General features: G+C 40.7%; 1 protein-coding gene across 1 annotated transcript in view; it reads left to right on the top strand.

Moving 5' to 3' along the window:
- Positions 1-9,636, top strand: part of LOC149187032 (uncharacterized) — a 61,263-nt gene extending 51,627 nt beyond the window's left edge. The window contains exon 2 of the mRNA XM_089409533.1: positions 9,457-9,636. Coding sequence (XP_089265659.1) covers positions 9,457-9,636 — 180 coding nt within the window. The remainder of the gene's footprint in view (positions 1-9,456) is intronic.
- The last annotated feature ends 7,493 nt before the right edge of the window (positions 9,637-17,129 follow it).

The raw sequence follows: 17,129 nt of genomic DNA, 5'->3' as shown, positions 1-17,129 counted from the left end.
GGAGGAGTACAAGGACATCTTCACCTCCTCCACAGGGGTTCCTCTGCACTGTCAAGTCAAGCACTCCATCGATTTGACCCCAGGTGCGCCGCTGCCCAATGGACCAATCTATCGGTGCTTTGTTTTGGAGAATGATGAAATCAAGAGGCAGATTCAGGAGCTGCTATAGAAAGGTCACATCCGTCCAAGTTCATCGTCCTCTGGGAGCCCGATCGTGTTGGTACAGAGGAATGATGGGACTTGGAGACTCTGTATTGACTATCGGGCACGGAACAAGATCATTGTCCGTAATAAGTACCCGATTCCACGGATTGATGACCTCTTGGACCAACTGAAGGGGGGAAAATATTTCAGCAAAATCGATTTGAAGTCAGGATATCACCAAGTACCAATTGAACCCTTCAATGTGTGGAAGACTGCCTTCAAAGCCAAGGAGGGCCTGTTTGAATGGTTGGTGATGCCTTTCGGATTAACGAATTCTCCTGCAACCTTCATCAGGCTAATGGATGACATCTTGCAGCCATTCACTGATTCATTTATAGTGGTATACTTGGATGACATCTTGATCTTCAGCCAGAGTTGGGAAGAGCACCTCCACCACATCCGACGGGTTCTCCAAACACTGCGGCAACACAAGTTATGTGCCAATTTGGAGAAATGCACTTTTGGCATGACCCAAGTTCAGTATTTAGGATACATTATTTATGAACAGGGGGTGCATGTGGATCCATCCAAGATCCAAGTCATTTGAGATTGGTCATCTTCAACCACTCTAACAGAGCTCCGCAGCTTTCTAAGTCTTGTCAACTTCTACCACAGGTTCATGTTGGGATTTTCTCATATCACTTGGCCCTTGAGTCAAGTCACCAAGGGAGGAGCGAAAGCAAAATTCTTTTGGTCTGAATCTCAACAAAGGGCATTCACAGAGTTGAAAGATCGCCTCTGCACGACACCCATGCTCGCATTACCATACTTGCAACAACCATTTGAGGTCGAGACAGATGCCTCTGACTATGTTATTGGGGCAGTCCTTACTCAACACGGGCATCCAGTGGCATATCACAGTGAGACACTTTCAGACACAGTCTGGAAGTATCCCACTTATGACAAAGAGATGTATTCCATTATGCAGGCCTACCGACAATGGAAGCATTACATTTTGGGGAAGGAAAACGGTCATCCACACAGACCACCAACCCCTGCAGTTCATACAGACCCAAGGAAAATCGCAGAATGATTGCCATCAGAAGTGGTCCACATACCTGCAATAGTTCCATTTGAATATCAAGTATAAGAAGGGTAGCACCAATAATGTTGCAGATTGCCTCAGTTGACCACTGATCATGGAGTTAACCACTGTGCTCAACTCTTGTGGGCACGATACTTCTGATTGGCCACTTCTCTACAAAAGCGACCCAGAATTCGGCCACACATACCAGACACTCTTGGAGGGTTAGCGTGTTCCAGACTTTCACCTCCAGGATGCCCTGTTATGCCACCTGGGTCACCTTTGTGTTCCTTCAAGCGAGCGTGCCAAGATGATTTGAGAAGCACACTACGGTCAGACTGTTGGACATTTCGAGGTCGAGAAAACAGTGGCAGTACTGCAAAAGTATTTTTATTGGCCGCATCTTCGACATGATGTTGGGAAGTACATCAAATCATGCATTGCCTACGCCATTGCCAAACCGACCATCAAGAAGCAAGGACTCCATACTCCGTTGCCTACCCCTAGTCGACCATGGGAATCCATTCCCATGGATTACATGTCAGGTCTTCCTTCCACTAAGCATGGAAACGACTGTGTTTTTGTGGTCGTCGACAGGTTCTCGAAGATGGCCATTATGGCCGCCTGCAAGAAGAATATCACAGCAAAAGCCACTGCTAAACTCTTCTTTTAATGAGTGTGGGTACACTTTGGGATCCCACAGTCTATCATCTCAGATCAGGACAGTAGGTTCCTCAGTACATTTTGGTCCAGTCTCTGGTCGATGCTTGACGCCAAATTCACTAAGTCCACAGCCTTCCATCCTCAAACTGATGGCCAGACAGAGGTTATCAACAGGATGATCGTACACATTTTGCGCATGTACAACTCAAAGCATCTACGCTCATGGGACAAGAGCCTCCCCTATGTTCAACACAGCTACAACCGAGCTCTCCACAGCGTGATTCGCCATAGCCCTTTTCAGGTAGGCTTCGGATTCCAGCCAATATGTCCCATTGATGTGGCCATGCCAGTTGCAGCTACTCATGCAAATTTGGCTTATGTCCAATCCGAAACAGATAAGGCAAATAGATTCATTGAGCACATCCAACATATTCGCCAGCAGGTCCATAACATTCTGGAGAAATCAAATGCCAAGTACAAGCAGCGACATGATCAACATCGGGTGCCACACAAGTTTCAGGTCAGCAACAAAGTCTGGTTGCATTTGCAAAAGGAACGCCTTACCGAAGCCTATCGAAAACTCAAACCACTCCGATATGGTCCTTACACCATTACCAAGGTTGTGGGAGACAATGCATTTGAGCTCAGTGTTCCCCCATTCCTTGGCCTGCACCCAGTGTTCAATGTGGAACACTTTCGGCCATACTTTCCACCATTACTAAACACATCCGACATTGCAGAACAGCTCACACCCACAAAGTTAAATCCAGATTGCATGGAACAAGCTACAACTGATCGGATCATGGACACACAGATCAAGCACACTCGCCAGCAGAATATCCAATTGTATCGAGTTGTCAAAGCAGGCCAACTCCTTCACCAAGGCAAGTGGCTCACCAGGGACCAAGCTCAGCAGAAGTTTCCTCATCTCATGGAGGAACTCAACACAATGGGGACCATTTCTTCCTAAGGGGGGAGGAATGATCTAGGTGGACATTGGTGGCCACCTGCCAAGTCCACTTAGACCCCCACCATTGTTTCTTTCAGCTTTTCAGTTTCCTTAATTGTAGCACAATTTACTATTTTTAGCAATTTTTTGGGTCCTAAACTTCTAGAGTCGTTTTGAGGCCCTAAATGACGTTTTTTGAGAAAACTAGGAGCAACATGGGTCCATGGACCGATGTTGCTCTTCCCAAAATTGTATTTCTCGAATAGATCTTTCTAATGAGACACTGTGTGCGTCAAATGGAGATTGTATGCCAAAGTTACGACCCTGGGAAGTTGATGTACCGATTTACCCAAACGGGGCCCACAGTTTGGCATTTCATCTTCTAGGGTTAGGTTTTTGAATGTTTAGGGTTTTCCATTGTTTCTCAACAATAAATAATCCTTCGAGCCTCATTGTAACACAGTTCAGAGAAATGTAGCCGCCACATCTCTTCTCAGAGATAAGCTACCATTGCCCTCGCTGGTTTATTTCCATTTCTGTTTGTAAGCATATTTCAGTATTTTACATTAATGAAATGAAGTGTTATTTCCACTACATCTTTGTGTATATTGTTATCTCTGTATTTTGTTGCATTCCTGTTTAAATCCGGATCAATCATAGCCCTTGCTACTTCGCAAGGATGGAACCTACATCAGATGGATGTCAAGACCACATTCTTGCATGGTTCAATCAAAGAGGAGGACTATGTGGAGCAACCCGAAGGTTTTGAGATTCATGATCGAGAATCGCATGTGTGCAGGTTGAAGAAGGCCCTCTATGGGCTGAAGCAAGCACCCCGAGCATGGTATGAGAGAATCGATAACTACTTGATGAAGCTGGGATTCACTAGGAGTGAAGTTGACCCTAACCTTTACTTTAAGGTTGAAGATGACAATCCTCTCATACCGGTGTTGTACGTTGGCGACCTCTTTCTAACAGGCGCAAACCCTATCATTCACAAATGTAAGAGGGAGTTGGCTTCTGAATTTGAGATGAAGGACCTAGGACTGATGCACTATTTCCTAGGACTAGAAGTCTGGCAAGAGCCACGGGAGATTTTCCTATCTCAAGGAAAATATGTGGTGAAGATATTGGAGAGATTTGGTATGGTGGACTGCAAGCTCGTGACTACCCTGAAGGAGTTTGACTTTAAGAAGTTAAGCAATAGTGCTACCGGACCCGTTTTACGAAATGCTACCAAGTATCGTCAACTCATCGGAGCATTGATGTTCTTGGTGAACTCTCTTTTGGATATATGTTTTGCAGTCAACACGTTGAGTCAACATATGGTTGAGCCTCACCACTCACATTGGATTGGTGACAAGAATCTGTTGAGATATCTTCATGGCACAATCACTCATGGGTTGAGATACACTGCCGAAGATGTGAGACTACATGGATATATCGATGCTGATTGGGCAAGCAGCCTGGTAGACCGAAAGAGCACTTTTGGGTGTTGTTTCTCTTTGGGATCTGCCTCGATATCCTGGATGAGCGGGAAGAAAAAGTCAGTGGCTTTGAGCACCGCCGAGGGAGAGTACATTGCTACTAGTATAGCCTCTTGTGAGGCGGTCTGGTTGTGAAAGCTCTTCAGTAAGATGTTTGGATTTACATTGGATACCACTGTAATCTTGTGTAACAACTAGAGCGGGATTTGTTTATCAGAGAATCCCGTATTTCATAATCGCTCCAAGCATATTGATATCAGGTACCACTATAATCGGTATATGGTGCAGCGGGGAGCAATAAGGCTCCTACATATCAGTACAGATGAATAGGTCATCGACATTTTCACGAAGCCCCTGGGAAAGGTCAAATTCTTGACTTTTCGAGAACGACTTGGTGTCGTTCAAATACCCCTGTATGAAGGTCGAGTATGATGTATTGAGCTCTGGGAGCTCCAGGGGGCACAAGGTACTTCTTGGAGCGACATGCGATCATTGGGCGACTCACCATCCCCTGGTGGTGCACTATGTACAGGGTGAAAGGTTCAACCTTCCCCTGTGACACCTCGTGGCGACTGTGGAATAGGATGATTAGTTCTCCTGTGGGCCAAGATGATTAGTTCTCCATGGCCAACTGTGGAACAGGATGATTAGGTCTCCTGTGGGCCAAGATGATTAGTTCTCCTGCGGCAGCTGTTGGACAGAATGATTAGTTCTCCTGTCGAGGCATCCTACCCATGCACTCCAGGACTCATGGGAAGTACCTCTCATTTGATCAATGAGTAGGGAAACGGGGTTAGGGGTCATTAGTAGTACTATCAATGGACGCATCGTTGTATCTACCATACTCCCTATGCTAGGATGACCTCCACTGATCTGGGATCAATGATATTGATCTGGGATCAGTGAGAGTGGTATGACACACTCTGAGATTGACTTCGGAGCAGTGGAGGATGGTATGATACATCCTCAATCATTTCTTCTTCTTCATAGTTCGAGCAGAGTAGAGAAGAGCAAGGCCAAACAGTGCAAGGTAGTGCATTTGATGGCTGGGATAGTAGCACTGGTCAAACGGATTACAGATGGAGTTCTCCCTAGTTGAGATGGAGTGTTAAAATTGGCAACTAGGGCCAAACTCCATGTGGATCACCTCATTTATGGCAGCTGATATTTTTCCTAGATTCATCTTGTCGAGAGGTATAGGATTGATCTAAAGATCATCCGATTCCAACAAGTATTTATGGAGATATGAATTTATTTGTATTTACTCAAAAAATTGTCAAGGTCGACCACTAGTTAAATGTGTGGCACACATCCCCAGTGAATCATAAAAATACAAGAGAGGTTGATTCGTTGTCTCATCATCTCATGTCACTCATTCTTCTCTCTCTCTCCTTAGCTTTGGGTTATAGAAGGAGCAGCGCACACGTGGGAGAAGGAGGACGCATTAGGCCAAGGAGGACGCAGACGCTGTTGAAGGTCTCTTTGACCTATGTTGACCAAGCGTTGACTCATCAAGGGTGCAGTTTTGGTGTGGCTGCCTCTCCTAGGTAGGCTACAGATTTTGGCACAAAAATCGAGGCAATCCGTCCATAGGTTTGACCAGCATTGACTGCCCTAGTTTTGGGCAGCCAGTTGACTTCAGTCAATAGCAATTTGATTGTGTTTTTGGGGTTGTTCAAGGGTTGTTTCTTCAGGATGTTCAAGGGCTAGTTGACAGGAAATTGACCAAGCATATTGAAGGTCAATTTCAACTCATTTGACCAAGTTTGACTTTGCTGATCTAGGGCTTTCTGCTGCTGATATAAAATTACAAAATTCTGATTTTGTACTATTTATCTCTGCTGAACTATTGAATATAAAAGAAGATTTGATCAAAGGGTTTCCCCGCATTGGGGTTTGTCCCTAGCTAGCTGCCACATCTTGTGTCTCTTTTGTTGGCTTGTTTTCTGTTGATCGTTTAATGTTCTATCTACACTTTACTTAATGTATATGTGATTGCTAATTTGTGGCTAATAAGAAGAAAAGAAGTAAACTGCTCTAAGCATAGAACATACCATAATTTAACATCTACGCAGCTAGTCAAGATGCCTTCTACACAACCCTAAAGGAGGAGTCTTGGAGGAGCTTTACCCACAGGTATACATGCCCTAGCCGCAGTCAAGGAAGGAAGTAAAGTATAAGCCCTCAACGCTGTCAAGAAAAGGCTCTCTAGTCTAAGGAGATTCAACGTAGATCTAAGGAGTGCTAGAGGGAGCCCTAGCCGCAATAAAAAGAAGTCTACACACATCTGAAGGATAAGCCCTCATACATTGTCCTAAATACCCTAGCCGCAAGTCATGATTTGTTGTCACAAGTAACCCTCAAAACGCAGCAAAAGAGAACCTTGATCTGATGTCTGAGTAGCTCCAAAACCATTGTCCTTAAAGATCCTAATCCACTGTCATAATGGAGACTCTAGCCACTCTATTGAGAAGAGTTCTATATGCACTAGCAATAGTGAGGAGATCTGAAAGGGAGATGTATTACACTGAAAATCTAGAGACCTAATTGGCAGCCCTCATCTAGCTCCTATTTGCCATCATGAAAAAGGTCTTATACGCAACTCTATTAGCCGCAATAGAAGAGGCCCTAATCAATGGCATACAAAGACCTAAGACACAGCAAGAAGAAGTGGTCTTATGCCGTAGCAAAAGGAAGTATTTCATCAACACTAAAGTCACATTGTTGTAGGTGACTGCGTGAGACATTTTAGATTTGTTCTGGCCATACTGTGCTGCAATGAGGCTGATTAGTAGACATTGTTCTTCAAGGGTAATAGCTGGGTACTGTATGATAACCTTGCTTGCTGTTGGGCTAGGCCGCAGGCCATAGCCAGTAACATATTGTGTTAAGGGTTGCACAAGGATAAGGACTGAAGGTTGATGTGACTGCTTGTGTGGTCAGCATGTTAGACAGCTTGGTTAGATGCAACAGTTGGATGCAGCATGGTATTAGAGACAGCAGTGAAGTGCAACATAGTAGTCATTGAGTGCAGAGTGCAACATTGAGTGTAGATTCGTGATGAGAGCAGTTCAGTGATTGGAGCAGCAGCATGAAGTGCCTAGCATGGTCATTACGTCCAGCACTGTGATGATGAGTGTAGCATGGTGTTGCATGGTGAGGTGCAGCATGTGGACGAGATGTAGCACAATGATAGGTGAAGGAGTCACCTTGGAGAATTAGTTGAAGCAACATGTCTTCAATGGATCTCATGTAGAGATGATCTATTCTCTTATCTTGAAAGTCGAAATGTTGACTTCTGTTGTAAATGTACTATCTCTCTATCTCTCTCTCTGCTGAACTATTGAAGAACATATAAGAAGAATTGATCAAGGGTTTTCCCACATTGGGGTTTGTCCCTAGCTAGCGCCACATCTTGTGTCCTCTTGTCTTGACTTGTCTTCTGCGATTTACATTTATGTTCTATCTGTAGTTTACTTTAATGCTGATGTGATTGCTAATCTGGAAGATATTGAGCTAACCGTGAAAATTGAAATAAATTGCTCTAGCATAGAACATACTTAAACAGTAGCCCTATCATAGTTCACATTGTGGATGGAAAAAAGTCGATGTCGAGTCATTGATGAGGACCACAAATGATACTAAGGTTATACAACTCATGATCGAATTGGTAAAGGGCACTTCAAAACCAAGATGTGTAAGGATCAAACATATATATAACCAATTGACTCAGTCATATGCTTTTGACAGATCAATCTTTATCACCATTCCTTTCAGTGTTTTTGGTTTTAAACTATGAAGGCCTTCTTGAACTACCCCTATTCCCTCATGAATCTGATGACCTTCCAAGAAGGAAAACTGCTCCAGAGTCACATTCTTAGGGAGTATAGGTTTGATTTTGTTAGCAATTATATTTTCTATCACCTTATAAATACAGTTACATAGAGAGATTCGCTTGAAGTTATCAAAGGATTGGGGATCATCTGTTTTTGGAATAAGAGCGATAAAAGTTGAATTAAAATATGTCAGCACTCTACCATATTGTCTGGAATCCCCAATCACCCTTAGCATGTCATCTCCCAAAATGGCATACAATCCAAGAAAGAATTCAATTGTCCATCCATCAAGTCGAGGACTCTTGTCCTTCTAGAAACTATGGACCCCTTGCAACTCATTATCAATAACAGGTTCCATCAATCTTTGGTTTTCTTCATCATTAGAAAACGAGGGAAAAGTTGTGACAATAGGATCACTTAAGCGATCGAAGCTTCCATGGGCGCTTTATACAGATTACAAAAGTGTCTTTTCCCAAACCTGGCTAATTCTTCCAAGGAAGTAGCTCTTCCTCCTTCCGGGTCATTTAAAGCCCAAATGGTGTTGGCAGCTTTTCACACTTTACAAAAGTTTTGAAAATATTTAGTGTTCTCATCACCATTTTGCAACCATACAATGCTTCTTTTCAGTGCCCATTGCCCCTATTTCTCTCCCAGTTTTCTTCTTTTGGAAGCCTCAAGCCGAAAGATTCTTTACTTGGAATTCCACACATAACCTCCTCCTTCCAGCCCCTAGTCTCCCCAGTTCTTCCTCAATAGCTTTGAGTTCTTCGTCTTCCTACATTTTCTTAAAGATAGGCCACTGCAATGTAAAATCTCCATTAGTATTAAATAATAATAGTAAAATCTCAAATCAATAACTATATTTAAAACTTCATATCGATCTTCATTATTAAATATTATAACTTCACACAGAATTACACCTTATCTTATTTATACAATTGCACGAATATATGTTCCTTTAACATATACACTATTATTTAATATTTTACCAATATGGTAAATTATACAATTACACGAATATATGTTCCCTTTAATATATCCACTATCTCACTAATTGCCAATTATTTAATGTAAATTTAGTACCTTTTTTATTATAGTAAAAAATAAAAAATTACATACACATTTTATGTGGAGCAGAGCTCCAAAACTTGTCTACACAGGCAGAAAAAACAGGTATTACTTCCAACAGTCAAGAACAGAAATTTCAACGCCTATAAAAATGATTCTCAGTCTACAGAAATTTCAGTGCCTATAAAAATGATTCTGAGGATTCTACAATATCACTGTATGCAGCTAATAAACACAAAAAGAAAGGATTTGAGTAATGCTGTAGAAAAACTGCTAAACATCCCAGCCGAAAGAAACAGAAAAGAACTAAATATTGAATCAGTTCCTCTCAGCAGATTGAGGGAAGCAATTCTGAAGACAGAAAAAGCTAGGCTGACAGAAATGCTGAACGCCTGGACTGTCTAAGACAAATAAATATCACAGGAAAAGAGGAATTCTATTTAATATTTTACTTGTACGGTAAAGTAAGCTCACAATGTGAATTATTTAATATTTTACAAATATGGTAAATAAAGCTCACGAATAATAGTCACGAGGCTTATAACCAATGTTGCAGTAATCATTATCGGGATATTATTGGCGCGGGGAAAAAATTGGTAGAAATCGGGAAAAAAATGGTAACATACAAATATATTCATTTTTTTCAATTTTTTTAATATCTACAACATAAAATAAATACATTGACACACAAATGTGATAAAAGAACTACTATATAAGATGTTTAATATCATTTCTAGCGCTACATCACACATAACAGTGAATCATGTCTTAAATAGTAAATCCTGACTCATAACTCCCAACTCAGTGTCAAAATATCAACAAAAAAAATAATAATGTATCTCATGAGTCATAATGTCATATACAATGAAATGAACCAAATAACTAAAGCTTAATACTATTGATTTCCTCTGCCCCTCTTGCGAGAAAATGCAATAGCTTTCCCTTTACCTCTAGATGTAGATGCCAGTGGAGTTGGCAGTGGACTCTGTTGTGCTCTAGAAGCTGAAAAACTAGGAGCTATAGGAGGTAGACCATGTCCTCTACTAGTGGCAGGGGTAGCCCGAGTAGGTGGTGTCACCTCCTCCTCATGTTGCTCCGCCTCTTCCTCCTCATCCTACTCATCTTCCCCCTCCACTACCTCCTGCACTAACCAATCATCAGCAGACTACATGAGAGGCCTCTCGACCTCAACCCTCCATGCAGCAGTAGTGTCAATCTCATCCAATGAGATAGCCTCCATATCAGGTGTTCTCTCAAGTTGCCTCACCCACAATCGAAAATTGTAGTAGACGTAGACCATGTCATTAAGTCGTTGGGACTCCAACCTGTACAAAGATCATGAAGTAATAATTATTAAAAAATATTGTTTAATGAATTCAAAAAATTATTTGGAAATTTGCAATATTTTAAATGTTAACATGTTGCGCTTCTTGTTGTGTATTTTTTCAAATACACTCCAGTTGTGCTCACATCCTGAGGAGCTACATGTTTGGCTGAAGATTCGAATGACAAGTTTTTGCAGAAGGGGTACCCTGGCACCATACATTCTCCACCATGCATCTACAACAAAATTACAAATAAAGTTTTAAATAAACATAAGAAAAAAAATGAAATTGAAAGTTGAATCAAAGTATGAAGTTACGAACTTGAAGAGACAATGAAATTTGAAACAAGCTAAAAAATACCTGGCACTTTAATTGTCCTATCAGTCACAGCCATGTCAAAGCCAAATGTGCCACCTACCATCCTATATGTCTCAATTTCTTTGGAGATTTTTGTACGTTCTGCTGGAGATCACACCATCCTCTGAACACGGGATAAGAATCCATCCATGATCTCAGCATCAAATGCGAACCCACATGAGTAAGAAAATGTGGGGTTCAGGTTTATTCCTGCAGCCTGAATGGGACGATGGAGTGTGTTGTTTCATCGTTTATCAATCACTTCCAATAGGAGGAGTTGTCTCTGAAACCCCTCATCTCCCTTATCATCATAGTAGGCCCGAATGGATTCTTTCGCCCTGTCCATGGCCTCATACAAATAGCCCATTACGGGCTTCTCACCATCAACTAATCGAAGAACCTTTATCAAAGGTTCAGTAATGATGCACACCTCCTGCACTTCTGCTCAGAAGTCTTCCTGGTATGAAACTAGTCTGCATATAGCCTCTCCCTCTGGTTTGTGGCTCATTGTCAAAGCACACCGCTCCTTTGAAAGAAACATTCTCTTCACATCCCACATAGAATTCAAGAGAGATTGAAGAGATATGAAATTGGTGGCAAACCGTGTAATGGCGGGGCGCACCAACTCTTTGTTGTTGGTGAATTTTCTCATCAAGCTAAGCATAGATGTATGATTATATATAAATTTTGTAATGTTTTTTTATAACTCAGCAATATCTTTGACAAATGAAATTTTTCTTATGTCCTCCAACATCAAATCAATACAATGTGCAGCACAAGGTGTCCAAAATAAAGTAGGATGCCTCTCCATAAGCATCCTGCCAGCGGCAACATAATTTGCAGCATTGTCCGTTATGACTTGGACAACATGTTCTGCACCGACCTCCAAAATAAACACATCCAGCAAATCACATAAAGTTTATGCATCTTTGATACATGCAGATGCATCAACAGATTTGATAAACATAGTCCCCTTGGGACAACCAACCAAAAAGTTTATAAGGGTTCTCCACTTTTGGTCAGTCCAACCATCTGACATCAAAGTGCATCCTATTTGTACCCATGATTCCCTAAACTCCTCCAAGCTTTTGGTGCAGTCAACTTTTTCATTTTGAAGAATCCGACCTCTAAAGTCACCATAAGAAGGGGTTTTGTACCTTGAGCTAACAGTTGCAATAACATCAACAATAAGCTGGAAAAATGGATTATTCCTTACAACACTGAAAGGAATATCACTCCAAAGGAAAAATTTGGACAACAACTTGTCAGCTTATTCTTTCTCAGTTTTTTTAAGCATTGAAGTGATAGATGGTTGTAAACCCGGTGTGGTTCTAGGAACAAAAAATGATGAGACAACTACCGGGTTGGTTGTAGATATTGATGTTGAAGTAGAACCAGTGCCACTTCCTTGTTCACCTGAGCCTAACACAGAGTTTGTTAGTTGCTTCTTCAATTCTGCTTTGGTCTCTCTATTGTGCTCTAAATTTTCCAATGATCTCATGGCTTTTCGGATGATTTTAGGATTTGTATTTGTGCAAAGCCCTACATCAAATCCAGGGATTTGTGCAAGGTGATACTTCAATCTGTAAACCCCCCTGACATATGTTGCCCACACAACTTGCAAGACAAGTTTATTCTATCAATCCCTCCATCAGGTTCACCAAATTCCCACAGAGGGTCCAATTTCCTTGGCATGTTTGACTTTGAACTTTGAACTTTGAAGTTGAATGGTGATTCGATGAACCTATGGCAAAATAAGGATTACAATTTACAAGTTACAAACTTACAATTAACAAAAACTAAAAAAGAATTATATACATGAGTATCATAACAAAACACATGGAATTTTTGACAATTTAAAAAATTTTAACAAACAAAATGAAAAATCAAATGACAAAAACCCCATCAACATTCAAATCAATTCAAAAATATTTGATAATCCATTGAATTCTTTTGATAAACAATGGGTTATCCAGATTCCAAACCCAACCAAAAACATAATAAAAAAAACCAAAACAAAGTTACAAAACACAAAATTTTGGTGCCCATACTAGTTTGATGGAAAAAATTCTCCTCCTTAGCTCTCACTCCGTTTTTCTCCTCCAATCAACGGATTCAACTCCCAAACAACCAAGAGGTCACTCCAAAACCCCATCGTTGCCGGCGTGTTGCTGTCTGTGCAAATGAATGTTAAAAAATCATGATTTTTGTTTTATAAACACATCGTTGTAATGGCACGTGATTTTTTTGAAAAACCACGAATTTTTCCAAAAAATCGCCGAAAAAAAGTGTGTATTTATTGGGCGATTTTATCGTCGGATTTAAAAAACCGCGATTTTACGATAAAATCATGATTTTATCGCAAGTACTGCAACACTGCTTATAACACAAAGGCCGAGATCAAAGCCCAGAATATGACATTTAAATTGTTACACACTCGTGCTATGAAATGAGAGAAGATAAATGAGCAGGTTAATTCTATGGGTTCGATGGTTGGGGACCAAATACTTGCAATTGCTAAAGATGGTCATTTGGCTCTTACTATCTCGAACTAGGGTTATATCAGTGTTGCAGTACTCGCGATAAAATCATAAAATCGAGGTTTTTTAAATCCGACGATAAAATCGCCCGATAAATACACACTTTTTTTTCGGCGATTTTTTTGGAAAAAATCACGTGCCATTACAATAGCATGTTTATAAAAGAAAAATCATGACTTTTTGACATTCATTTGCACAGACAGTGGCACGCTGGCAACGATGGGGTTTTGGAATGACCTCTTGGTCGTTTGGGCGCTGAATCCGCTGATTGGAGGAAAAAAACAAAATGAGAGCCAAGGAGGAGACAAATTTTCTCCATCAAACCGGTATGGGCACTAAAATTTTGTGTTTTGTAACTTTGTTTTGGTTTTTTTTATGTTTTTTGTTGGGTTTGGAATCTAGATAACCCATTGTTTATCAAAAGAAGTCAATGGGTTATCAAATATTTTTGAAATGATTTGAATGTTGATGGGGTTTTTGTCATTCCATTTTTCATTTTGTTTGTTAAAATTTCTTAAATTGTCAAAAATTTCATGTGTTTTGTTATGTTACTCATGTATGTAATTCTTTTTTAGTTTTTGTTAATTGTAAGTTTGTAACTTGTAAATTGTAATCCTTATTTTATCATAGGTTCACCGAATCACCATTCAACTTCAAAGTTCAAAGTTCAAAGTCAAACATGCCAAGGAAATTGGACCCTCTGTAGGAATTTGGTGAACCTGATGAAGGGATTGATACAATAAATTTGTCTTGCAAGTTGTGTGGGCAGCATATGTCAGGGGGAGTTTACAAATTGAAGTATCACCTTGCACAAATCCCTAGATTTGATGTAGAGCCTTGCACAAATACAAATCCTGAAATCATCTAAAAAGCCATGAGATCATTGGAAAATTTAGAGCACCATAGAGAGGCCAAAGTAGAAATGAAGAAGCAACTAACAAAGTCTGTGTTAGGCTCAGGTGAACAAGGAAGTGGCACTGGTTCTACTTCAACATCAATATCTACAACCAACCCGGTCGCTGCCTCATCATTTTTTGTTCCTAGAACTACGCCTGGTTCACAGTCATCTATCACTTCAATGCTTAAAAAAACTGAGAAAGAACAGACTAACAAGTTGTTGGCCAAATTCTCCTTTGTAGTGATATTCCTTTCAGCGTTGTAAGGAATAATCCATTTTTTTAGCCTGTTGTTGATGCTATTGCAACTGTTGGCCGAGGGTACAAAATCCCTTCTTATGGTGACTTTAAAGACCGGATTCTTCAAAATGAAAAGGTTGACTGTACCAAAAGATTGGAGGAGTTTAGGGAATCATGGGCACAAACAGGATGCACTGTGATGTCAGATGGTTGGACTGACCAAAAGGGGAGAACCCTTATAAACTTCTTGGTTAGTTGTCCCAAGGGGACTATGTTTATCAAATCCGTTGATGCATTTGCACATATCAAAGATGCAAAAACTTTGTGATTTGTTGGATGTGTTTATTTTGGAGGTCGGTGCAGAACATGTTTTCCAAGTCATAACGGACAATGCTACAAATTATGATGTTGTTGATAGGATGCTTATGGAGAAACATCCTACTTTATTTTGGACACCTTGTGCTGCATATTGTATTGATTTGATGTTGGAAGACATAGGGAAAATTTCATTTGTCAAAGATATTTTTGAGTCATAAAAAAACATTACAAAATTTATATATAATCATACATCTGTGCTTAGCTTGATGAGAAAATTCACCAACAACAAAGAGTTGGTCTGCCCCGCCATTACACTGTTTGCCACCAGTTTCATATCTCTTCAATCCCTCTTGAATTCTTGCGGGATGTGAAGAGAACGTTTCTTTGAGAGGAGTGGCGTGCTTTGACAATTAGCCGCAAACTAGAGGGAGAGGCTATATGCAGACTAGTTTCATACCAAGAAGGCTTCTGGGCGGACGTGTAGGAGATGTGCACCATTACTGAACTTTTGGTAAAGGTTCTTCAATTAGTTGATGGTGAGAAGCCCACAATGGACTATTTGTATGAGGCCATGGACAGGGCGAAAGTATCCATTCGGGCCTACTATGATGATAAAGGAGATGAGGGGTTTCAGAGACAACTCCTCCTATGAGAAGTGATTGATGAACAATGGAACAACACACTCCATCGTCTCATTCATGTTGTAGGGATTTAGTTAAACCCCGCATTTTCTTACCCATGTGGGTTCATATTTGATGTTGAGATCATGGATGGATTCTTAACCTGTGTTCAGAGGATGGTGCGATTTTCAACAGAACGTATAGAAATCTCCAAAGAAATTGAGACATACAGGATGGCAAGTGGCACATTTGGCTTTGACATGGCTGTGACTGATAGGACGACTAAAATGCCAGGTATTTTTTAGTTTGTTTCAAATTTCATTCTCTTCAAGTTCATAACTTCATACTTTGATTCAACTTTCAAATTTCATTTTTTTCTTATGTTTATTTAAAATTTTATTTGTAATTTTGTTGTAGATGCATGGTGGAGAATGTATAGTGCCAGGTACCCCTTTTGCAAAAGCTTGTCATTCGAATCCTCAGCCAAACATGTAGCTCCTCAGGATGTGAGCGCAACTGGAGTGTATTTGAAAAGATACACAAGAAGCGCAACAGGTTAACACTTAAAATATTGCAAATTTCCAAATAATTTTTTGAATTCATTAAACAATATTTTTTTTATAATTATTATTTCATGATCTTTGTACAGGTTGGAGTCCCAGAGACTTAATGACATGGTCCACGTCTACTACAATCTTTGATTGTGGGTGAGGCAACTTGAGAGGACACCTGATATGGAAGCCATCTCATTGGATGGGGTTGACACCACTACTGCATGGAAGGTTGATGGCATCAACCCAACACTGTTTAGATTAGTCGCTGATTAAATGATATAAAGAATGATTAACTATGGATTAGGTTATAATTAATGACTTGACCTCGGATATTTCTGGAACTTGATGTGGTGGCAATTATGTGCGTAATTAATGTGTTGTATTGTACCTTGGGTTGTGTTTCCCGCTCCTCGTTCACGCCAAAACCTTCCCTCTGACTATCACTCGGCCATTTCTGCTCTTTGCTCCTTATTGTCGAGGGTTTGCTCTGGTAAGGTTACGCTGCTTGTGCATGCAGCTGTGCTGCAACTGTTGGGCGCGTTGTTCATGATTTCTTTTTCTGAGGGTTTGGCTCTTACATTCGCCTAGATAACTTTTGGTCCTAGTTCATTATGCAAACAAGGATGGTTTTGTCGCCTGTGTGAGTAAATTCCTGTGCTTCTTCTGCAATTGTTTTAACTGGTCTTTGCTCCACAGTCTCTGTTTCTGGTATGAGGTCGTCTTGCTGGTAAATCTCAGTGGTTTGGCATGCACTCAGGTTGCAAAACAATGGCGCTCTCCGGTCTTCGGCTTCACTGCAGGTAACTTCGTTCGTCCATGATTCAATTTGCTCTTTTCTTTATTCTGCTTCTAATGTCGTTGCTCCTTTGTCACAGTCAATGTCTGGGTTTCGTGGCTCAATGGCCTTTGCTCTATTCACGCTACGAACCCTTCAGGTAAGGAAATGTATCCCTCTCTCGCATACATTCATGCACTTCTTTTTCCTCCCATTGTCGACAATTTACTCACAGTCGGTTTTTGATTCTTTTGCAAGTTATGGGTTTGCAGT

This window comes from Pinus tabuliformis, chromosome 3_1, assembly GCF_031772625.1.
Source record: "Pinus tabuliformis cultivar Carrire ecotype Pingquan chromosome 3_1, CPIR1, whole genome shotgun sequence".
Taxonomy (NCBI): domain Eukaryota; kingdom Viridiplantae; phylum Streptophyta; class Pinopsida; order Pinales; family Pinaceae; genus Pinus; species Pinus tabuliformis.
The sequence above is the reverse complement of the archived record's forward strand: the minus strand, read 5'-3'. Positions and strand labels throughout refer to the sequence as shown.